This window comes from Aphis gossypii, chromosome 3, assembly GCF_020184175.1.
Source record: "Aphis gossypii isolate Hap1 chromosome 3, ASM2018417v2, whole genome shotgun sequence".
NCBI classification, from domain to species: domain Eukaryota; kingdom Metazoa; phylum Arthropoda; class Insecta; order Hemiptera; family Aphididae; genus Aphis; species Aphis gossypii.
This window is the reverse complement of record NC_065532.1, coordinates 19172081-19199455: the sequence shown is the minus strand read 5'-3', so window position 1 is coordinate 19199455 and position 27375 is coordinate 19172081. Positions and strand designations below refer to the sequence as shown.

The 27375-nt window shown below is 27.8% G+C and overlaps 1 protein-coding gene across 3 annotated transcripts in view; it reads right to left on the bottom strand.

The window, feature by feature from the left end:
* Window positions 1–27375, bottom strand: part of LOC114119340 (uncharacterized) — a 164561-nt gene that overhangs the window by 14056 nt on the left and 123130 nt on the right. Inside the window, exons 1-2 of one of the 3 annotated variants that reach the window (XM_027980859.2) lie at window positions 24366–24512; window positions 9364–9869 (exon numbers count right to left, since the gene is read on the bottom strand). In XM_027980859.2, the coding sequence (XP_027836660.2) occupies window positions 9364–9794 (431 nt within the window). In that variant the 5' untranslated portion in view covers window positions 9795–9869; window positions 24366–24512. Of the gene's footprint in view, window positions 1–9363; window positions 9870–24136; window positions 24332–24365; window positions 24513–27375 lie in introns of those variants that run through there. The other 2 variants (XM_027980858.2, XM_027980857.2) reach the window with 2 other exon arrangements.

The following is a 27375-nucleotide window of genomic DNA, read 5'->3' as shown; positions in this document are numbered from 1 at the left end:
AAACCATCAAAAATGTTAACGATAAATAAAAAATGAAAAATATAATTGTTTACTATTTAAGTTTTGTAACGAATTAAAATAATATAAAAGAATTATTTTCGAAAACATTAGTGTTTTCTGAATTACTAAATGTTTTACGTTAAAATCGAGGTTAAAATGGCCCACCCGATATATTTATATAAAAGTTTCGGTTATTCATTCATTACTATGTAAAATATTTATAATAAACTCTGAAGTATACGTAGATGAAACGAGTGTATTAATTATTGGGACGCGTTCATACTGTATATATTATATGTATACGTGTATATAAATGAATAAACGTCCGCAGATAATATTATAATAATATTAACAAAAGTAATTTCGCAACGACGTTCAATTTGAAACTTTTAATTATAATTTATTGTCCACTTTTATACGAGGAAAATAATAAACCTATACCTAATATTGTATTAAATACACAATAACAGTACTAATTTATATGATAACAGACATTAATTTTTCGTTTATTTTGTTTTGACAGAATCAGTTTGCATTCGGCTCTGTGTCGCGTAGTTATAATAAAGGAAGTAATGAAATACGAAAATAAAAATACATTTAAACACCAGCGCGCTGCGGAAATCATTTTGCGCGATTTTGTTTTATAGATTCACAACGCGGCGAGGATAAGCTATTGCTACTGCAGATTTTAATATACGAATCCGCTGCTATATGGCGTCCGCTCGTATTCTTTTTACCATCTCCGTTAGATGAGCCGAAGACGTTTTTTCTGTAATAAATGTTCTCCGATTCGTATTCGCGTAAAATATTCAATCTGTGTCCATCGGAAGTTTGATGTAGATTTATTATTACCGAGGTAATCCGTTGGCTGCAGTTAAACAACATATTTCAAGTGTGACTACCTATATTGTTCTCGCGAGAAAAAAAAGTATACCAAAAAATAACGCAATCCGTAGTGTTTTTAAAAAATACCTATAATATAATTTATAGTAATTATAGTCAAAGTTTATATACATACCTATATTTTTTTTATGACAACCTAAATATTTAATTCCGTTAGCAGAATCAAAATACTTTATCGAAAAAGTTAATATTTAAATACTGAACATGTTTGTTTTGTTTAATTAATGAAAGCGTTTAAATTTAAAGTTTGGAGTTAAAGTTAACTCTATTCATCTAAACTTTATATATTAAGCTTATTAGTATAAAAACTATTTATTCAATGTTCGATATACATACAATATACATCAATATTTTTAGAAAAGTTTTTTTGATTGCAACGATAGATTTTAAAATATAGGTGGTTAAACTATTCAAAAAAAAAAAAAAAAATACAAAATACAATTATATAATAAATATAGTTGCTAGTAAAATATTAGATTAAAAATAAATAAATATGATTGCAGTAAATCTGGTAAATATAGTAATGAAATATCGCTTAGCTTTACTTGGATTAAAATATATTATATAATGTTATAGCAGTTAATAAAAAAAAAAATTGTAAAGATATAGGTATTTTGAGTAAATTATCGTTAGTTGTTGGCTGAGTGAAAATTCAATTGGTACAAAAATCGTTTTTTTTGTAAACACTCGAGATATGCGTTATTTGGAAATAAAAGAATTGTTGAGATGTTTAACGCTTATATAGAAACCTACTAGGCAGAAAAAAGCTGTATAAAATGTTTTAAAGGCTATGACGTTAAAAAATCTACGCGTCACACTCGTCACAGAAAATGTGTTTTATCGTTCGCGAAGAAATCGCATTCCACAAACTTCCAAAATAATATAGCGATGATTCTTGCTAGTCGTACTTTCTCGGATGTGTAGTTTACAATCAATAGTTTACGATATAAATTATTATGATATAAGTTACATGAATTTAAGTTCAGAAGTAAAATACAAAACCTTTTTTTTTTTAAATCAACCGTTTCTTTATGCATTAATGAGTATATTTATTATTAATAATGTATACACTTATTGTACAAACATGATAATTTTATTTTATTATTAACGAATAAAAATTTAAAAATATAATATTTAATTTGATTTTTATACAATAAATTATATCTTTATTTATAGGTGATGGCATAATAAGTTAAAAGCTGTGTAACTTGTAATGTAATATAAAATTATAATTTGGAGAAAAAAATTGAGTTTGAACAGTAACTAATTACGGGTTGTGATATATTTTTTTTTTTTTTTATCAGGTTGATTAATGGAATTTACTTAAACTTCAAAATAGCTAGTTAGACAAGTTGTGGTATCCACCAGATATTGTATAGTATTGAAAATCACTTATGGGTAGTAAATAAAAATACAGTTGCAAATTATGACTATTAAAAAACAACATTTTCAAACTTATGGGTTGGTGTATGTTTATTTACATTCATGATTGATAGCATATACCTACATTTTTAATTTTATGTTCTAAACCAGAATATTTGTTGAGAATTCCAATATTTTCGATGTGTAAGAATAATAATTGACTTTCAATCGAATATTTGGTTAATTAGTTAAAATAGTATTTTAAGTTTTAGATGAGCAGAGGAGTAGCACTGCAGTACTTTGAACGGTTGACTACTCCAGTGCTCATCAAAACTTAAACTAATTAATTACTCGAAAGGGATTTCGATTTTTATATTATATAATTTGAATTATCAAAAAAATATTTTATATATTTTGTTCTATAAATGATGTACTTAGTTATTTGTCATTCAAAAAAAAAAAAAAAAATAGCTATAACGATAAAAATAATAAATATATACCTATTTTTTTTTCCAAAACTTTTACCTATTAATAAAATAAAATCATAAAAAATGAAGTCGGTATAAAAACAATATTAACAAAACTGTTTGTTTACCACTAAAAAATCACATTTTAGTATTATAAAATATAGGAGGCGCGTTGGTTTAAATCGAGAAGTATAATATTTTTTATCAAAATTCTTTAGTGTTATATAGTAACGTACTGAATTCCGAGTTATAGTAATAATACTACCTATGTAATATATATTCACAGATGGTTACAACAGCTCATGATGACAAGCCTGTCAAACCAATTCCTGCAAGTCCTACACTGTTATTTAAATCGAGATCAATTGACAAGGTTTAATCTTCAGTGAGATAATATATATAACATATATATCGACATAGGTCGTATAAAAGTTTGGAGTAACGATGAAGTGTACAAAGTGATGCATTGGTACTATTTAAAAATATATTTCTCGTTGTTAGTTGATTAATAAAAAATAATAATAATATATATATATAATAACTTTTCTAGATAACAAAATAATAATATTCAATTTCTAATATGTTTAAACTATTTATACCTACGGTACATTTTAAAGACAAAGAAGATTTATAATTTAACTCATATTCATACGAATTTTAGTTGTATATTTTGTGCCTATATAGCCTCAACTTTTTCATTTCTATTCAACCGTTATCAAATGTTGCAATACATATAGCCCATATTCCCATATTATACATTTATAAATTATTTATATTTATTTTAGTAGGAAATACACAATCAGTATATTATGTTCTTATACAATAAGCGTATTATCAGTTGGTATATTATAGTTAACACGAATTAGCTAATAATGATAAGCCACTTAGAAGTGACACTTTTAGATTCTGAACGGAGTGATGAATGTATTGATTTTACAATGATATGTGTTTTTTTGTGTCTGTGTACAGCATAACTAGTCAAAATAATGCTTTAATTTCAAACTTCGGGGTGGTTTACAATGGAAAAATGAATATCCTTGGTGCATTATACTGGTCAAAAGTAAACATTTTCCAACAGTATTCAAAAAAATCGAGAAAAACAAAAAAAAAAAAACGACGGAAAAACGGAAATTTTTACGCAAAACCATTTTGGTTTTCGACCAAATCGATTTTTTTATATGGCTGTAATTCAAAAACTAATCACTGTAAATATTTAAAATGTTCACCAAATGTTTATATTAGAGTTATCTATATACAGTCAAATTTGTTGAGCTATTTATAAATCACTACATTTTCGATTTTTCTAAGAATTTTTTTTTTGAAGTGTAGATAAAAAAATGTTTGATGACCAAAAAATTAATACAAGGTTCCTTATAAATTATTCTAATTGTAGTTAAAAAAAATCGTAAGTCACAATTTCTTTTTATAACGTTTATAGTTCAAATTTTTACGAAATATGTCAAAATCGCGAAAATGTGCAAGTAATTTTGAAGTTGAAAAATCATAAAATTTTTTGTGTTTATAACTAAGGTTAAAAAATGCAACACCATAGTTTTCATAAGTTTTCTTTCAAGTAGCTATAGAGAAAACTCAAAGCATCATTAAAGGAAAAATTTTAAGTGCGTTTGAATTTTAAATTTTAATGAGATAGTATAACAATAACGATTTATCCTCAAACGATTTTAAATATTTGTTATTATTTCAAAAGTAAAAGTCGTAGATACTTAAAAATTTTACCAGTTATTTAGATTGGAATTTCCTTTACATGACTTAATTTTAAAAATATTTTGACTTTTTTTGAGTTATTAATAGACAACTGAAATTTTTGATTTTTCTGAGAATTTGTTGAAAAAAAGTGTCGATAAAATTTTGTTGGCCAAGTCAAAATACTTCAAAATTTAATACAAAGTTTCTCATAAGTTATTCTTATAGTGATTAAAAAATTATTAGAATACATAGGCACATTTTTTTAGATTCTGAACGAAGTGATGAATGTATTGATTTTACAATGATGTGTGTTTTTTTTTTTTTTTTTTTTTTTTTTTTATTTTTGTGTCTGTCACCACGTTTTGGAGCAGTAAAAGTGCTCCGATTTTAAAAAGTGGACCCTGTTTCGGGTAGGAAAGTGAATGTAGTTTGTACTTTGGGGGGTCAAAAGTAAAAAATTTCCAATAGTTTTCAAAAGCGCCGGGAAAAACCAAAAAAAAATGACGGAAAAACGGGAATTTTTACGCAAAACCAGTTTTCGACCAAATCGATTTTTTTTTATGGTTGTAATTCAAAAACTAATCACTGAAAATACTTGAAATTTTCACCAAATGTTAATGTCAGTGGTATCCGTATATAGTTAAATTTTCAAAAAATTTTGACTTTTTTTGAGTTATTTATAGACCACTGAAATTTTCGATTTTTTTGAGAAATTTTTTTTAAAGTGTCGATAAAAAATTTTTGGATGACCAAAAAGTTTTGAAAATTTAATACAAGGTTCCTTATGAGTTGTTTTTAATGTAGCTAAAAAAAATTAAAAATCGTTAGTCGCAATTTTTTTTTATAAGCGTTTTTAGTTCAAATTTTTACGAAATCTATCGAAAACGCGAAAATTTGCAAGTAATTTTGAAGTTGAAAAATCATAAAATTTTTTTCTTTTATAACTAAGTTTTGAAAATTTGGTACAAAGTTCTCCATACATTTTTCTTCAAATATCTGTAAAAAAAACTCTACCGGATTCAGACAAAAAATTTTTATGAGTGTTTGAAATTTAAATTTTTACAAAAACCGCGTTAAATAACAGTTTAGCCTCAAACGATTTTTGATATTTGTTATTATTCAAAAAGTATAAGTCGTAGATACTTGAAAATTTTACCAGTTATTAAGATTCGAGTTTTCTTTACGTGATTTAAATTTCAAAATATTTTGACTTTTTTTGAGCTATTTATAGACAACTGAAATTTTCAATTTTTCTGAAAAAATATTTTTGAAGTGTCGATAAAATTTTTTTGGCCCTATCAAAATACTTGAAAATTTAATACAAAGTTCCTCATATGTTATTCTTATAGTGATTAAAAAATTATAAGAATACATAGACACAATTTTTTTTTATTAGCATTTGAAGTTCAAATTTTGACGAAAATTCGTCAAAATTATGAATATTTGCGAAATATTTGAAGTTGAAAAATCATAAAATTTTTTGTGTTTATAACTAAGGATTAAAAATACAACACTAAGTTTTCCATAAGTTTACCTTCAAGTATCTATAGAGAAAACTCGAAGCATCATTATAGGAAAAATTTTAAGTGCGTTTGAATTTTAAATTTTAACGAAATAGCATAACGATAACGATTTATCCTCAAACGATTTTAAATATTTGTTATTATTCAAAAAGTATAAGTCGTAGATACTTGAACATTTTACCAGTTATTAAGATTCGCGTTTTCTTTACGTGATTTAATTTTCAAAATATTTTTTAATATAAGCTGGTTTTTTTAAACCACCTTTTTCACCAACCACTAGAAATTATATCCTAGGCTGACAAATCATCTTCGTTCAGAATCGTTTTTCGTATACAATGATAACTATCATTGGATTCAAATTTAACACTCCTATAATATATAATAATGATCCATACAGCACCTAATGTACAGCAGAGCGGTACTCACTTGCCCACTTTTTTTATTAGCATTTGAAGTTCAAATATTCATAAAAGTTCGTCAAAATCATGAATATTTGCAAATTATTGTGTAGGTATAATTCATAAAAATGTTTGTATAAGTAGTTTAGAGTTCAAAATTTAATACAAGATTTTACATAAGTTTAGCTTACAATAATTATAAAAGAACTTAAACTTTGTTGTATTCATCAGGCCATTAAAACATAAACCAACCACTGGAAATTATATCCTAGGCTGACAAATCATCTTCGTTCAGAATTGTTTTTCGTATACAATGATATCTATCATTGGATTCAAATTTAACACTCCTATAATATATAATAGTGATCCACACAGTACCTAATGTACAGCAGAGCGGTACCCACTTACCCGCTTATTTTTGTTTAATGTTAATTTAAGATGAGTATAGGTTTGTGAAATTTTTGCTCAATTGGTGAACTAATCGTCTAAGTAGATTTTCTAAAATATTATTTGAATTGAAGAAGATAGAGGTTATTGTTTTTATTTGTTTTCTCTAATTACCATGTTTTTATAGTGATTGGATTATTTAAAATTATAATATAATAGTATAGGGAAAATAAAATAAAATAATAATGAATACATTTTTAAACGCCAAAAAAATAAAATTTATCGAATTTAATTTGTATTATATTTACAAGATTTTTGTAATAAAAGTACTTATGTATGGAGCACGTCATCTATATACGATGGCCATCTCTGCACGGATATACTTGGTAAAGCGATTTCTGAAATGTCGGAACATTCATGCAGTCATTTTATGTGGAAATTTTACTATGACTGATTGTTGGTTCTAAATGCCTCTACGGCGAACGTAAAGTGTACCTACTTTCGACCGAAACATGATGAAACTGCGTTAGTCTATCAACCAAAATTCACGGGCCTATCAATCTACCCTCCTTCCATCATCAATAAATAACAACTAATTTAAATCTATCGGTTTCTTATTACGTACTCTGTGATATTATGTGATACGACAATAACGCGTTATCGTTTTGGAAAATTCACGATGTGTAATACAAATAGTAAATCGTACCTATCTGTATGAAGTACACAGATTGTATAGGTTTATTTGCTCAATAATGTCTTTTCCAATATCACTTCCATCTATTTTAATATATTATATAATTGAAAAAAAACATCTAATCAATTATATGAGGAGATGAAAAAAAAATAACCAAGTGAGGGGGTAATGATATTGGGTAATATATTTTCCTTTGGCTTATTTTCATCTCACTAATCCCCTCCCACGCACACGGGAATGTCTTGAAATTATTAATTTTGCATACATATAGTTAGTTATCGATATTATCCCCCTTCTGGAAAAATTAATTTAATTTCTTATTTATTATTTTTTTTTTTTTTCATAAAACGTTATTATATAATATGGTTTATTTTCTTATAGAGACCAATAATATATAATACACTCACACGTATGTGAAAAATGGCTAGTTTTATTTATAAAACTTATAAGAGATATATTTACAGAAACTGAATTAACGTATAAATATCGAATATTCGGAATATTAGACAATTGTAGTTTGTACATAGTTTATTATTTATTAATATTTAAAATTTAGACGTTTAGAAATGCTATAGTGTAAAACAGTAATGCCTTAATGTGTTAGCCGCAAACCTAAAATGTAAATACCAGATGTTAATGGTTTCAGGATTTAAAGCAAAAAATGTAAAATATGTACATATTTATGCATAAAAAATAATTTAAATAATTGTAAAATATGCAAAATTGAATTTTATTATAAATACATTTTATTTAAGTTAGGTATATACTATGAAAGTATGAGGGCGCACTTCTCAAACAAACAATATTAAAATTGTAAATCGTTTTTAATATTTAGGTACCTATATAAACAAACCTTTATTATAATAATTACGGGTTGAAAGTATAGGATTCGTGCGGCTTTCTCGATTTTGCAGAAATTTGTTTCATACATTTATATTTTTTTGTTTTAAAGTCGTGCAACAGTTGGTGGCACAAAGGGAGTATTAGGACAATAATTCCGCGGTGGGATCGTATATTCTTGCTAATCAACCGATTCAGATATAGTTATGGTGGTGCATGATGCGTACATATTTTAATAATAAAAAATATTTTTTTTACACTGCATAATATACAAAAATAATGCAGATACTTTAATTTTTTTCAGAATAAAATCCTCTTAAGGCTTATAAAAAAATAATAATTTAATCAGATCTAATATTTGAATATTATATATTATAAAACCGCAAGTTAAACTATTTCTTTAAAAATATTGTAATTATAATACCTATGCACAAGTCGATATGATATTTTGTTAGTTTTTCAGGAATATATTTTGCACAATAGGTATTTCACTAAAAATATAAAACTCACAATAAGAATCAGATAGAAGTATTTTCAATAATAAAATTATTTTAGTCGGTATTTATACGATTGGCATAATATCAATATTAAGACGCGTAGATCTATTTTGGTAGAAAAAACGGTCGAGGTTGAGTCCTATCGAGGAGATTTTGCAGTTTACTATTATGACATATGAACTAGTTGATTCTGAACGGAGGTTTCCACGATAAATTAAACAAAGCCAGTGGATTAATTCCGACTTATAAGCTCTGTCGGGTAAATATAAACTGCACAGATCTTTAATAAAGTTATTTGTGCACTGTTGACCAAAAATTAAATATACGCGTAAAATTATATCCAGATAATAATCATGCATACCTAATAACTATTTTATTTTATGTAACCTATATTCTTCGTTTTTCGTATAAGCTAATAAACCCAAACGTGAGCCGATATCAAAAATTTAAATATTTGGTACCAAATTTCAGAACCACGAGTGTGGTGTACACTATGCACTATACTAGACTGTTTATAATTATCACAAACACACACACACACACACACACGCTTGCAATATATTATTAAATAGTGTTGTACATTACTTCTTGTGATGCGACGGGTCCGTGAAGCAGTGCACGCACGTCATGATGAGCAATATGAACGCAAAATTCAGGAAACACGTGACGGCGATTATGACTAGCACTTCGTTGGTCGTGTAGCACATGCTGTCCGGCGCGGCGTGTTGCATCACGTGCGGCGGTGGTGGCTGTGGTGACCTGGCCGCCGTGTCGTTGCCGCCGACCGCAGCGACCAACACGTCGTGCCGGCGGTGATGGCGGCCCGCGACGACCGCGGCCGGACGAACGACGTCGGCCACCGATGCCACCGCTGCCGATCCACCGGCGGCCGGCCATCTGTTCGGCGGAGCCATTTTGTGGTGCTTGCCGTGGTGCCGGACCGATCGCCGTCCGTCTGCACCACCACCGGGGCTGCTGCTGCTGCTGCTGCCACCGCTGTCTTCGTCGTCGTTCATCGCCGTTCAACGGTCGCCGACGATCATGCTCGCGATTTGTGTTGTACCCGCCTCGAACGCCAACGGATCGCGAGTCTGAAGAAAAAAATTAATAAAAAATAATATTACGATTTATGTAATGTTATAGGTATAAGTTTCGTATCACCCGACGGCTTTGGCCGGGGGATAAATGAAACGAAAATGGTCAATTATTTGTTATAAAACTCGACACGAGTATCTATTTTTTTTTTTTTTTTTAGTACATAAACCACAATAATTTATACTGTTGCTCGATTATATATTTGTATAGAAATATATTAGCCTACTATTTAATCAAAATAATAGATTTTCGATTTTTGTGAGCAGAAACAAAATCCATATAGGTGAGCCACTGATAACAACTTATACGGTCAAAAAACGAAGCTATAAACACTTACATATAGTCTCGGTAAATATTTATGACTGCAAAGACTATTTTACAAATTAAATGGTAATTTGAGTTTTACCATAACAATAATATCAATATTTTTTTATCAACATTATCATAAAGTCAATGTTGTCGATATTTATTATGGGCAGATTTTTAAAATAAAAATTTTAAATTAAATGTGACACTTAATGACTACTTTTTATAATACAATTATTATTATATATATATCCAACGGTCGATTATCCCTGTCGGTATTTTGGTTGACGGTCGACTTTCCTGTCAGTTGAATGGTTGTTGGTATAGATTTATCCAGAACCACATTTAATTCCTATATACAACACAGAATTCGGAAAATGAAACCCTGTCAATTCTGGTATTAAGTTATCAATGGAATTAAATATATTAAATATTAGTTTGTATCAAACTTAAGATTTTATAAAAAAAAAAATTATAATTGAACAAATTTACTATTATTATTTAATCAATTGGAATAATATATTTTGTAATTGTATTATGAATACTCAAATAAAATTGTGTTATAATTTATTTTCTAGTAGCTGTGTGTTTTGAAGGCATTAATTTATATGTACTACTGTTATATTTTTTATTTACCTACAATATATACAACGGACTATTAATTATAATATATATATATAATTATTAATTAAATTAAAATAAAATGAAATAATAATTTGTATATTAAATATATTAAAATTGGGCGTTATTTTTGCGGCTGAGACCTCGCATTCAGAGACGTAAACGTGTTTTTAAAATAACTGAAGAACTGACTTAAAAAACGAAACGACATAAAAATTCAATAGTCAATAGTGAATAGATTTTAATACGTTATTAGTTTATTACATATTTTTATATAGATACCGACAGTGAAATCGGGATGCCACAGTAACAGATAGGACTGTAAAAAATCACATTAAAGTAAATAATATAAAATGTATAAGCTTTTAACCAGGAAAACAAAAATTATTTAAACTATTGCAATAAATAACTGTATTTATTTAATTTTTCAAAATTTTTTATATGTAAAATAATAATTTAATATAATATAATATCTAATCAATTAATATGATTTAGTTTTTTCTACTACCTACATACTTTATCCACAGCACACTGGATTATGTGTACATTAGCTGAATAATGTATACATTATACTGTTCATATGGATAAGGTGTACATTACCCGGGTAATAATGTGTACACTACCCACTTTCATACTCTACTCGTAACACATACAATATATGCATACTGTTATACAAAATTATAGATAATTTGTGTTCTGTAAAAACGATTTTGTGTTTATAGTTTTTAATAGATTGAATCGAATAATCATTATAAGATTAAGTGTTAAGAATAATACAATATTATCTATGATATTGTATACTATTATATTTAATATTTTGATTTTTAAATAATTAAAATCTTGTAAAATTAAATGCTCAAACTCGTTTAAAAATGAAACATATTGTAAGAAATCAACGTACTATATCCAAGTTCGTGTTCAAAAATTTTACCTTTAAGTTCGATATTATAGATCAATTTTCTCTATAATATTAAAACTACCTAACAATACAAAATGGGCCAAACGTACAATGTTGTTCGTTTGTAAATAATAAGTATAGAAAATAAGTAAATATAGGTTGTTTATGCGAGTGTACAAGGCGTTCTCTTAAAAAAAAACAAATGTATCTTATACGGAAACGAAAAATATATAGTATAATTTTATGAAATTGTATATGAAATTTTGCATAAATACACAAACACACATAGGCGAGGATTCAAGAGGCTTAATTAACCCTTCTCGATTTGGAAATGTAATATATTATATATTTATTTATACGTATAATATTTAATTTACACGTCTTAAAATCCACAAATTTTAAATATAAATAAAATTTTTAATATTATTATCAAATTTTATCTAAGAGTATAAAATTTATTATATACTAAAATTATAATTGAATTGTTTCTAAAATATATGTGTCTACCCTCCATTTTAGATTTCTATATATGCGCCTGCATACACTTACACACCACCTGAATAAATATAATCTCATTGCTATTTTTTAGTGTAGGTACATTATATTATACTGTCGCTGTTTATGTTAGGTAAATAAAAAAATAAGTATACGGCCGGGAGCGGATTATCCCTTTTCGCGCGGATAAAGCTTAAGTTTCGTGTATATATTATTTAATATATATAATGCATACGCAGGCAGTCAAGGTTTCATCACTTGGTTGCAGAAAAAAAAACAATTGGGATCTTTTCGTTGGGGATAACAAAAAAAAAAATTTCTGTCCTCTAGCCGAAATTTATCGCTCTTAGTACGTGACCACTGCTTTGCGTCATATTGAACGTACGCGAGCGGTATACCTAAAACCACTACGATACGCACGCGACATAACCCTCAGTAATGTAACTCTCCCTCCAAAATTTAATCGCCACGGGTGGTTGTGTTATATTTGCTTACATTTTTTTTTGCTTTTATACGAGCACAAAAATCATAATATTTGTATTTAAAATCATCTGCGTCAACCGGTATACCAAATACCACATAAATATTATACTGCAGCATACCATATTATATTGGTTTGATAGTAAGTTATAAAAATATACTACAACACATCCGCAATTTTCATCATTATATTTATACTATAATGAGTAGGGTTAGGATGTTATGGCCTTAAAACAATCAAACATGACATTATAAAAAGCGTTAAAAATAATTAAACATACCTCTTATTTTTTAATTATCAATACTTTTTCAATAATAGGTACATAAATTATTTTTACTTAAATGAGGTTTGTGAAAAGTTTTTATATTTGATGACTAATAGTTAGGAAAAAATATAGGTAGAGAAATGTATATAACTTACAGAAAATGACAAGAAAAAAAATGTGAAAGTATACAAATTCATTTGTAGCTAAAAATATGCAAAATAAAATGTAATATATAGGTAATTGCTTTCATTTCACATCAAATGGATTCATAATTTGGTCTACAATGTACACGACTAAAATAAATAATATGCCAGTCATAAACATCCTAATTATACTAATATGTAGTTAACTGGAACAACAAACTAAAGTAGGTACAACGAGAAGCATTGCGATAAGTCACATCTATAGTAATTAAAGTCGTTTTTAAAGAGTCAGGCAACAGGGAATAAAATATAAATAATAACATAATGTAATATACTATACCTATAATACTGCGAAAATAATTACTAATATTATTAACTATTCGTATTTTCGTTTGTACTATTTTTCGTTGCCTATTAAGTTTGTGATCAATATATTATTCATGATTTAAGACACAACGTGCGTGATATCAATGATACCATGTATCGTGACTATAGACGGAAACCACAAACAACACTAACAGTCGTTTTATTCTCTTATTAATCGAAAAGGGACTGCATTTGTCGCGTGATTGTATAGTTGTTAGGTACGTGTTCTGTTATTATTTTTACATTAGACGCGTCGATGGTCATAAAAGTGGAGAGAACAGCCGCGGTGGAAGAGCGATGGACCAATTTAAGAACAGAAAACGAAGCGCTGCGATTCCGATGAATTGGATTTTAAGAAGTTCGCGTAATCACGTACATATATATAATAATATAAATTAATGTTTGGTTGAAACGAGGGAAATATGATGGGAAAAGAGTTCGGACGCATCTTGGCTTAATTAAATTTTTCAGGAAAACCATTCTGTCATTATGTCTTATATATATATATTATATATTATGGTGTACACGATTTCGTTGAAATTTATTTGACATAAATTGAAACCTCCAATTACGTTTTGGAAAACGATGACGTATTATAAAAATAAACCCCGTAACAGTCTCGTAATAAAATACAGTTTTCGTTCAATTTAACGGAATTCTCATTTCAATTATTATCATTAAATTTATACAAGCGTATGTCACTGTTTTTTTGTACATTACAAGTTTTAATAGTTTTAATTTATATTTGAAATAGCAAATAATATACTTTGTTTTCTAATAAAAAAGTTAAGCAAAGCTTTTTTCAGTAAATGTGATAATACATATTGTGTGTTAATTTTACTAGCTAAATCTCTTTTGATGTTTATTCTTAATGATACTTAAGTTGGTGATATGCGGATGTACCATATTGATTTTTTAATCTTTTCATCATCGATGAAAAATTATTCATTCACATGTTGCTGAAGTTCCGAGGACGTGCTCCGACCATAAGAGAAGTGAACCGTGTTCTGACCAAAACGCGTTGACGCATCCTCCACTCATTTGTCATACATGCAAACCGGCAACATTAACGACAGCGACATTGATCACTGTTGTTAGTTTGCATGCGCTAAACGGTTTAGTTTTCTCGTGGGCCAAAGTTTAAGTAATGCAGCTTAACACAATACAAATGGAACACAAGATAAGAAAAATTTAACTGGTAATTAATTCTTGAAAAATTAAATTAAATTTGTTAAAATTAGGCAAGTATTTGAAAATTTAAAGACAACTTGGGATCACAATGAACTTTCGGTGTTTAAATTAAAGTCGGGTGTGCTTCAACACTACCTAGCGCTCCTATATAGTTCCAAAGTCCACAAAAAGTCTAGATTCATTTTTTTTTTACTGTTGACCAAAAGTTTAAATACTTTTTTAGAGTAAGGAAAATAGTCCTAAATCAAACTATTCAATTAAAATACTAATAAAATGTTTTATATATTTTCTATGAGAAAATTTTAAATATTTACTTAGTCAATACAAATGTGTATGATGTTAAGTTCAAAAATTAGTATAAATCTTAGTATACAATTTAAAAATACTTCTGTTAGTGCACTGGTTACAACACATTTTTGTACGTATAAGTTGTAATTTTATATTTTTTTTTGGTTCATAATTTTTAACTTTTAGATTCTAATTAATTTAAAACTACTTTTGCTTTTTTACCCGCTCTTTTTTGTTTAATTTGACTATGAGCTTCTGAATAGTTAAAATAAAATAAATATTGTAAAAGAAAGTTTAGTAAATAGGTATTTTAAAATTGTAATTAAATAATTAATATTTTTTGACTTTTTATCGGGTATTTAATTGGGCCACTGTCTATTACCTAGGCGCATATAATAATAATAATAATAATGTAAGTTTAGTTGCCACTGAATCTAAGCGTATAGTATGCCTATTTCTTTTTGTTACCTATCGTGTATATATTCCGCATACGTAACCACTAACCATGCACTGATCCAACATTATAATAGATACCTCGTGGCTTGTATCAAGGCTATGTATATTATATCCGTCATAAGCTGATAGGGCGATATCGTTAATATGTCTCAATTGGAGCTCGGAACATAAAATAATCGTCACGGCACCGTTGTTAAATCCGGTCGAATGCTAGAGCGTCATTATAGTATATTCAACCATGTTGTAACATGCACTTGGTGAATATTAAGAGTACACGTAAAACGATACAGCTGCTGTAACAAACTGCATGTTTTTATCACTGAACTTTTCGTCGACAACTAAACAAACGGCAAAGTATAAGAGTAGCTTTTTTTAGTCTTTTAGAAGGCTATGGTTTTTTTTGTGTATTATGACAAAACCATTTCGCGTACGCGTGTAAATGCATTTGTAAATATTGTTATACAACTCTTTTTAAGAGCGGTTATATATACGAATTATATGAATAAAACTACGAGTTGACGAAAAAATATATCGGCCCTCGGAAAACACGCTGCAGAGTACAGGTATTATGTTATAATAAAAGCGCAGTTTTAGGTTTCGCGACGATTGTAATCCGAATCGTGAGAGAAACAAAACTATTTTAAAATGAAATTTATATTGTAGCATACTATTGCGGCGTGTTCGCAATTCGTGTACCTATAATATAATAATATATTACGTATATATAGGCACCTATACACCCATTGTAATGTACAATAGCTCCAACCGTTCGATTGTGTGTAAGTTAATCAACAATAGTTTTTTTGACACGAGAACACACACACGCTTGCGTTCGAGTCCATATGTGCTCGTGCGAAAATGGAAACAATTTATCCGGCAACCGAATAACGGAACGGAACAAAGATAAAGAGCGGAGTTCGGAACGAGAATTCCGGTACGTATTAAATATCACTTTTCAGAATCGAAGGCGCGTTTATAAAGTGTAATGTTCTAAAATGTCAGCATTGGAATTCGTGTAGCGAGTATGTAGGTGCACACATATTATATATATATTATATAGAGTGAGTTGTACGTATTATATAGTTGTATCAAAGGTAAAATATATTACATAGTACACTGATGCAGTTTCATCGGCGTGCACTTCGTTCTGGAAAACGAATAGTTCATTTTTGTGTATTTTTAAGATAACAATTTGAAAAAATAAATGTATTTTTCGAGTATGATATTACGTGCGACATTATGATAAAATAATAAAAAAATAAAAATATTATAGTTTTCTGCGTTCAATAGTTAGTATTTATAATATTACTTATTCACTTTTATTGTGTCTAAATCGAGATTCACTCAGCCGTCTAGCAAGTACGTCTTTAAACGCCATTTATATTTAATAGACAATACATATTAAGTGTATGCAATATAGCAAGAATTATATTTTTTTTCTGTTTATTTATAATTTACATAATTATTATTATTATCATATGCATTCGGAAAATTGTCTAGAAAAGTCGGAATTACAATATTTTCGTACTACTGACGTCTGAAATTAATGACATAGGACGGATGAGGTCGTATAAAATAATATCTTACATACCTAACCTACATATACCATCGTGCATCCGTAGTCCGTAATTCTATCTATCTAGCTGTTACGGTTACTGCTGCAGCCTTTTAGTCTCAAACGGGTTAATCACAATGGTACTTAAAAGACCGGAAGCATTCGTCGTTAGCGTGCTGTAGAGTGGTAGTATCGTAGTATACATGACATGTACATACTACATACACATTATATTATAATAATCTGTATGGTATATGTGACCATTACCGATTTATCGAGACGTAGCTGTAGATCTCTGTCCCACTTCGCGTAAATGCGGTTGACTTACCGATTTACCATACGTATACCACTAGCTTCCGCAGAATGATAAGTAGTTTAGGTACCTACAGAAGGACTAGGGGTAGTGTTAAATCCAACATGAAAATCTTCTTCAAACCATACTCATCGGTAACATATAATACATTTTCAAGTATATATAGTATCTACAATAATTAGGGCTAGGATTTTTGTACGCTCTTTATTGCAAGTATAACTAAGTGATTGTTCGTTTTAATTACATACAAACGTTTAATTTATTTTTAAATCAGAAAAACAAATTTCAATTTATTTTAAGGTTATTCTTATCACTTTTTAAAGATTTTATTCAAGAATTTTATTTAAAAAAGTAACCTTGTAACGCACAAATAAGGATTTTACCTAACGGAGTATTATTAATCGTTATGTCCGAAAAGATCTGTATGATGAAAAAATTGAAATTGTGAAAGACAACTAAAAATAAAATGAGAATAAATTTTTTTCTGATGAAAATTCCGTGCAGAAAACTTGAAATTGTGTAGTCTTACAAAACTTTATTTATAGACTTAATAAAAAATATTATTTGGTTCAAAATAAAAAAGGTGTATTATTTCTTATCTTTAGGTAGTTTCGTTCCCAGCTGTAATAATAATAATATGTATCCTAATGTCAAACATAGTAATATCTTTTATGTGGTCGTTGAAAAAATGCGAAACCAAAAATTACAACTTCCTAGTATAGGAGCCATTTGAGATTTGAAAATTTAACACTTTTCACCGTCAATACACTTATAGAAAATGATAAAAATATGATTCAGACTTTCACTGGCCCAATCAAGAAAAATACAGTTTATTCACGTATCATCAAACACCGCCTTCATGTTTTCTATATACCAACTGACACAATCCTGCACTCCTGAATAGCTATATTTTTGGATACAATGTTGTAAATGACATATTTCACATGCACCTTTATTGATAACTACCACAAGATTATAAGCGATAAAAAATTAAAGAAAAATACATTAGAAAAATGTACCAGCAAATTATATGAAAAGACTACTATAAGCTATTTGCAGGACTTTTTTAAAATGTACAAAAAAAGTAGTATATATATATATATAAAAAAATATTTCGTTTTATATTTATTTTATAACATACAATGTGTTATGCCGAATGTCGATAACACTATTATATTGCAATACAAGATGCAAAAATAATACAAAATATTTGGGTTCAGTGATCTTAAGTTGATATGGGTTTTTTGAGAGAAACAAATGTAGAAATCCACATTTTTTATGATTTTAAAGTTTAGTTTTTTCCATTTCTATGCGCAATACAATTTGCATTTTTTTTTTTTTAATAACTAAGCATTATAGGTGTCAAAAATACCAGATTTGGGTAGGCTTGATTTTTTTGTCTAGTTATTTTAGCCTCTTAAACGTAACTCTAAAACAAAATTATCTAAATGTCAACGAGTTAATCTTTTAATTTAAGCTATAGCATTTAAACAAATTTTTACGATTTTTATGAAACTAAACAAACTTATAAATCGTTTAAACTTCAGTTCCTGCATCAAAGCATACCTATGAGTGCAAATAATTATGAGAAATCGAGTGAAAAATTATAAAACCACAAGATAATCATTGACAATTCAATAATTCAAATTAAAACTTTAACTTATTATCATTCAATCAATTTAGGTTTTAGAACCATGGTTACAAAGGTCAAAATTACTTGAAAAAATTGATTTATCTGAATCTCAAGTGTTAAAAATAACTATTGCTGTTTAAAAAATAAAGATTTGTTTTGCGCTATACCGATAGGATTAAATACTTGAAAAATCATCAAGAAATGGGTACCTGTGTATTTTCTTCAAAAACCTCTTATTCAATCTGAGGTTACTGGCCATTAACATCTTGTGTTATCTTTGAAAGGTTATAATTGGGAAATAAGTTCTATTAAAAACGACAATGTTACAGCTCAAATTGAAACAACTTAAATATAGTTGTAGGTTAATAAGAAATGAAATGTTTTACACTATCTATTTTCTTTATATCTATATAAAATAATTATACCAAACCAATATTAAGTTGATTTAGCAGACATGATTGAAATAAATAATTCATCATACCTAATAGTTTTAAATAGCATCATGGAATGCGTAATATTTTTAAAATCATATAATATTTTACATAAGTATAAAAATTCCATGGTCTGACTTTATTCCCATCCTTAAGACCAATCTATGGCTCAAACACTGCGAATTACTTCCTTTATATATAGCTATTTAGTACAAAAATATATCTCCAAACATCCCAACACAACCTCAATCGTTCTAGAAAATGCATAACATCATTTTCCCATCTTCTATATTATAGCCACATACTACTTCCTTCTCATTTTTTCTAAAATATCACTGAACGATTCTCTTCTTTGCACATTCTATAACAACCCAATGGTCTGTGATATTAGCCACTTTCTCTTCTTCTTCCCCAGCTTATCAACACATCGCAACTACCTATTGTCCTTTTTAAACTCATACAATAAATATATTTTCAAATCAACAAAAAAATATCATATTGAATATATTATTATCTTTCTTTAATCTTATACCTAATATATTTACTCTTGTATTAACTTTTATTTTGTACTTAATAATTGGCAAAACCAATTGTATTACAAAGTTTAAATAAAAATAATAATATTATACATAAAATAATACTCAAATAAACTTTAGAACTTAACCAAGTTAGTTATAATATATTTTTAAAAAATGACGTGTGTCATAGATGTTATTGTAGTATTGTTCAGGCAGATAAACTATTATTCGGTCGCCAGTACAAAAAATTGGTTTGAAATTTTTTTTTCTCGCTGAACAATCTACACTACAACACAACAATATACCATATTTATATAACACAGCCCTCAGCTGTTTATTTTTGTGCGACTAATCCGAATTACATTTTCCCGAAATATACTACCTATTATTTTTCACGTTTTCGAAAATATTATAAGTCCCTTTGAATAAAACGCATGATGAGTAGTATTATATAAATATTTTTTTTGGATTATTCAATGTACTCTCCAGTCTTAAGATGGGCTCAAGATACTAAGGCTAATAAAGCCACATTTTCAACACATTTGTTTTTGGCGTAGGTTCAAAAAAATATTAAAAACATTACATAATTTTACGAAATGTCGATTTCATAGGCGCAGGCATTGTTCACTTTTATTCCTTATCGATGTTTTATACAAAATCGTCATAAAGCTCATTAAAAATTTACAATTGGCATTTTTTGTTTAAAATAGCATAATTTTATCAACAATATATTTAACATATTTGTACATTTTTGTAATAAAAATAAGCTAACCATTTTTAGTTCTCTTAAATTGTAAAATAGAAAACATGATTTTTATTCCTTCAATCATATATTGGATATTCTTTAAAAACCTTTAAAATAAAAAATAATACAGTTCTTTCAATCAATATCATTCAGAACAATTGTTAATGCGGCAATGCCCTGTGCTATGTTAGTAATCTAACCCTCCATAGAGACCTAAATATAATGACCATCCTTGAACAAGCATCTAAACTTAAACCATGACAACCATCATCTATTCATTTAAATCCTCTTATTTCCAATTTATCCTCTCTTGATCTAATAAATACCACCCATCGTCAAAAAAAAAAAATGGTTTAGTAGTCTTTCGACTCTCTAATTATAATAATAATAATAAAACTAAACTGAACTTGGATACATTTCTTGTCATTATATAAATTAGGTATACGCATATTTTTTTCTGTTGAGTTTTATCAAATAATATTTTATTTTATTTCAGTAAATATTTTCTTTAATAATTTTAATTATTATTATATTATTTTAATTACTTTATTCACTTTCATTAAATTTGATTATCGGATTAATTTATATAGATTCTAAATATTTCAAATTAGGTTAAAAAGCAAATTAAAATTTTTTAGATTTTTGTTTGAAGGCAATTTATATTATGGAGTTTACTCATAACTAATTTTTTTGGATTTCATGGGTGGTGAAAGGTAATGTATGTACATGATACGTACATTGTTAAATAATATTATCACATAGTAATCAGGTTTTTTTTTATAAAATAAAAAGTGTTATGTATAATTATAGTTTTATATTTATAACTATGAAATTGTTTTAAAAATGTATAAAATAGATACTATAATATGTAATATATTTATATAATTGAATTAAAAAATTATATTATATGACAGTAATATTATAATATTAATTTGTAATTATTTTTAGTTCAATGTCCATTTTATATTTTTATCTTAACTTCGATTATTTACGAAAAATCTATAGTCTATATTATTTAGCCAATGAGCGAGCGTTTATACACTTAAGTCAGTTTATACGAATATGATATTGTGCAGAGAATCGTAGAAACGCAATTGGACTTACTCCTTAATAAAATAGTTGCTCTAGGCACGGATAAAAAAATATGGCAGGAGTACCTATCTGTGCCATCTGTAATGCGGGGTTTGGAAAAATGTATTATTTGATTCTACTTCTCGTCATAACATAGTACATTTTAGCCACTGATGGAGAACATAAAAAACAAATCAATACAATTTATATAGAAATATAGCTACTGGAGAAATTCCTATCCAAGGGTTTGTTCTACAATTAAAACACAGAACTGTCTCGTGCAAATAGTGTACTATATGTATGATAATAATATACGAGTATTATGCATAATTATTATTGATTCATGTATTGTATTTAAACGGTATATTCATATTTGGCTATTACATATTTGTTACTTTATATTTACTAATTGATTGCTTTCGACATAAAATAATACTAAAACATGACTATAATATTTTACGGAGATAAAAATGAGTTTGACATTAAACGTAAGACTTTTATTCATTGGTTTATTTAATGAATAGTTAGTTGGTAGTGAATATTGGTATAATGAATGGTACGTGCGATCTGGTGTGTCTTTTTGAAACTTAAAAGTGAATTAATGATAAAAGGTAAGGAGTAGAAAATTTATACTATATAACACACAGGGATAAACTTTTTAAGTCCCTCTGCGATTAACTAGCGTGTCTAATTCGAGAAGATCAGCAATGGGTAAAATAAAATGGCAACGAAAAAACCTACGTTAAACTCTTTATATCAAGGAAGAATCGATATTATACATTTATATAAACATTAAAATAGAACCCTATACAAAAATTAGACAAATCAATGCGACATCAACATTTTTAACAGATTTTTTAAGTTTAAAACGAGAAATTGTCTTTGTTACAAAACCAAGTATTTAAAAATTTTTAAAAAATGTTCTCAATAATATGGGGCCGTGAATCAAGAAAACTATTACATTTGAAACTTAGTCTAGGTTACCTAGATCTAAAATAGAACCATTGCATGAAATATTATACCCACATGAGTGATAATAAGTGTTTATTATAGGTGTTTGAAAATTTGAGATTTACTATAATAATTCATGGCGCGCCTGGCGCGACACTTATCAAAATTATTATATAGATTATAAAGTATCATTTCTAAAGGCTTAAGCAAATAATAAAACGATTCAGGTCATTTAGTAGCAATCGTTAGAAGTATTAATTCACATAAATAGTGTCATAGCATTTTCGAAATAAAGTAATTTTCAGTTTAATATTACGTATACTGATTCATTTGAATTAATAAATTATCACGGGAAAATTTAAAGTTTGATCAGGGGCCAAAAAAAAAATTAAAAGTTTAATTATCTGAGACTAGTATTTTCTGAATTAATCCGCCAAACAAAGTTTACGTGTTTATATTATATATAAATGTATAATATATATATGTTATAGGTACATAGTATATACTATATACACATAGTATAATACGAGTAACATAATTCATTATATTTTATACCTAATTTATTATTCTTCCACGATGTTTCGTCGAGTAAAAGTTATTTTTCGATAACCCTTTTTAAATTATATTAAGGAATTATAACCCTATTATAGATGTATTCATACAAACAGCAATATTTTACGCTAATCGAATACTAATGAGTAATTTCACATACAGTTGATTAAAAGTGAGTGTTTCTAACACGGTACCGAATTTTATCATTGTATACCTAACATATATAAATATATGTACCATAGAATATAATATATGTGTAGTGCATACATATATACGAGTAGATATATAGTAGTTACATACGATGATAGGTGTGGTTACAACCACAATTATTGAATTTCTTGGAAATCAACTCATTACATTAAAAAAATAATATCAGCATTAAAATTTATTTGTATAATATGTTTACTGCAGTACCGTAAATGAATACGTCTTGTAGTCAATGACGGATTTAAGGAGGGGTGCCGAAGGGCCCGGACCCCCTTGATAGTTTTATTAATTTGTAATGCCTAACATCAAATCCTAAATTGTGCTTATACAATTAATATGAAAAAAATTTAGTGAAAAAAAAATACTAGTTCTGCAACTGTTTTTAGTAGGACAAGTATACGCCAATTAGAATTAAGTGAAAACTTAAATTAAATTATCCTAGAGTCACAGTTGAACAATTCGATTCGACTAAGTCAAAGGGATATTAATTCGAACTAGATATTGATATGAGTTATTACTTATTAGTGTATCATACGAGTTGTTTGTCAATAATAAAATATATAAATAATATTTATAATAATATAATATTTTACCTTTATACCTAGGTATAAAAATGTCCGTACATTATACGTAATATACATAACATTTTATGAGACTTATAAATTTATAACTATCTAGATAATCGAATTATATAATATGTTTATGATGTATTCGAAGTATGTAATGATTCTTTACCAAATAATGAATATACGTAAATTATATTTAAATTTAACTTACGTGTTTAACTATCATCGAACAACATGCTGTAGGTATATGACTTTTATAGTTTTATTTAACAAAATAACTATATTTTATTCACTCGTCATTAGTCACATAATTTATTTTTTCCTTTTGTTAGCGCGGATTAAAAATTTCCATAATACGAAATATACTTAAAATATTACTTTTAGTTGGTACTTTGTAACTAACAATACTTATAATTATATAATTTAAATTACATACGTACCTATAGTTTTATAAATAAAAATGAGAAATAAAATTGAACAAAAATTTTAAATAAGAAATTACTTTTAAGTTTAGCGGAGTAAACATTCTCTAAACGGAAAAATATTGTTCTCGCACGCACGTACCGAACCGTCCGAACCAACTAAAATAGTTTCCAATGAAGTAAATGTCAGAATTATGATGTGGTTTTGATAAGCTAATCGGAATTAGGAATCCATATTATTATAGATAATTACGGAAAAACCACGGTTTAAGATATACCTTAAACTTTAAAGGTATATCTTAAACCGTAAGAAAAACACTTATTAATAAATACACTGGGAGATTATTTATTCCACGCGACCAGTGACGGGTTTTAACCACGGTTATTTACTAGTTGATAACCGTGGTTTTAACTAGCTAGTTGGTAGACTGATAGATATAATTAGAGATCCTAGATAATTAATATTTATTAATTTATATAATTATAATATAATAAATTGTTGTTATAAAATTGTAAAAAAATTGTAATAAGTTTTTTATTTGGTTTATATTTATAGTATATAAGTACATAACCATTAGTTGTGTCAGTGCGTCACCACTTATTGAACCCACTTTTGGTTTGTCGTCCAAACAAGTCAATTGGTGATATATGATATACCCAAGAATAAAAAATATAAAACGTCTATTGAATATAATTATTATAAATATTATATAATATTGTAATAATCAAATATTTTGAAATGAAAAATATGAATTAAGGTAATGTACAGTAAGTGACGAATGTAAACTTTGTCATTGAGTAGGTCACTATAATTACAACTGTATTTTTAATATAAATACACAATGATACTTATTATGATAATTACTGTTAATAATGAAAAACGGTACTAAGTGGAAATAGTCTAAATTTTTTGTATTTTAGTTTCCAAACACTTATCAGTTATTTTAATAATACATTTATACTGATTATTAAAAAAAAAAACATTGATACACGTACACTTATACTATAAAAACACATGAGTACAAAATGGATTCAACGTTCTACCAGAAACCTTCATAGAAATGTACGTATTGTTGCTTGTAGAAAAAGCGTGTCCTCACTGTCTAGACACAACAATAATAAAAACATACATCGTTTTAAATCAATATGAATTCATCGTTTCGCTCGGGATTTAAAATATTATATATATTTTTTTTATGTATAATATATAAGTCGAGAATAGTAGTTATCCATATTAACATTATTCTGCACAGAGTACGCCTTTGACGACGTAGACACGTATTACGCACAGGTTTTACGAGAGAATCGTATTCATACGGTATTTACCTACCGTGTACGGATGGTATTTTGTGATAACAATAATAATAATATGAACACGTTAAACGCGGACGACTAACGACGCGTGGTCACGTGATCGGAGTTCTGGAAGCGACGACTTTTATCGCGCGACGACGGCACTCCGATGTGAATCGAAAACCACCGAGACATGTGCACAGTGTGCACACGAATCGCGCGTTTCGCCTGCCGAAATTAATGTACCGCGACTTGAGAGTATTTCCACGTGTTTAGAGATGGTCGTATATCACGTAGTGGCTAACGGGGTACGGGTTAGTCGAACAATATACGTATAACATTACATTATTACATAATATATCTATAGACTTGGTTTCGGATTCGGTCGTCTCCGAGTGCTCGAAACGACGGAGAGCTCGTTTTCCATCAATGGCTTTTATAGAACGCGATTAAACATTAAACCAAGTTTTTAGCTCGAACCACCGGTATCCGAGAAAACGGGGTCATTAGCACTAATGTGTATTATGACATTAAAAAAAAAAAAAAATCGAAAAACCGTCAATGATTTCGTGTCGTTATTGATAATAATATGGACGAAACAAAAATGTACTTTGTCCGTTTGCGAGTGTTGTGTGTATGCTTATTATATTACGGTATTACGTTGCTTCGTTGTTGACCCATCGAAAAACCACCCCGGGGAGCACTCTTTATTTTCAAGTGTACACTGCAGTTCTGACACTATATAGTATGTAGAAGGGCACGCCTTCACTTGACACACCGACCGACGCTATCGCTGAAAACCTTGAGTATACACACTTGTCTTGCATGAGCGATGGTACTTATATATTCAGATATTATAATAAACACACACTGTGTAGTATTTGTGGAATGAGTTTTTGCTAGAAATCATCCTCGGGCACGTTTTTTCCGGACGTGGTCGTAACGCGTTAAGATGCTATATACATCCACACGAATTCGCTAATTAATAATAATAATATATTGTTTCAGGCGGCGTCAATAATTTTTCCAATGCCAAGAGTAAAATATACAGAGGGATTCACCACCAAGCATGTTAATACGGTATTTTATAGCGTTACAAACTTCTATTTTTCAAACAAGAGCCGTCCATTTTTTATTTTTAAATTTTCAGCAGATAACTTTTTAATGTATCCAAATCAAAATTTGAACCATTATATTTCGAATTATTAAATAATTATTATGTAATATTTATTTGTTTATGAAATAGATATTTTCAATAAAACATAAAGAATGTAAGTATATATCGTTTGTCATATTGATTGATTTAAAAATTATAGTATTTTGATAAAGTATATTTATCTGTATAAACATATAACAGTTTTTAATTATTCAATAAGATAATGACTACTAGATAAATCTTATTCAATTTATAAAGGAATCTATTTAAAATTATTGCCAGGCGCCTGGTACTAATATATTATGTTACCTCTATGATATCCTTCCTGTCAGATTGAATTTTTTTTTAACTTTTTCGTAAATGTAAACAAATACATATTACATAATAATAGATTTCATTTTATGTATATAAGCAATCGATATAATATTATCTTAAGTATACGGGTGTATTCACTTTATGTTAGACACTCATCATTTTAGAAAAATTTAATGTTTTTGAAAATATTTATTTTATATAATTCCAAGTTGATATAAAACAACATTCCAGGGGAGTAAATTAAGTTTTGCAGAGTATTTATAT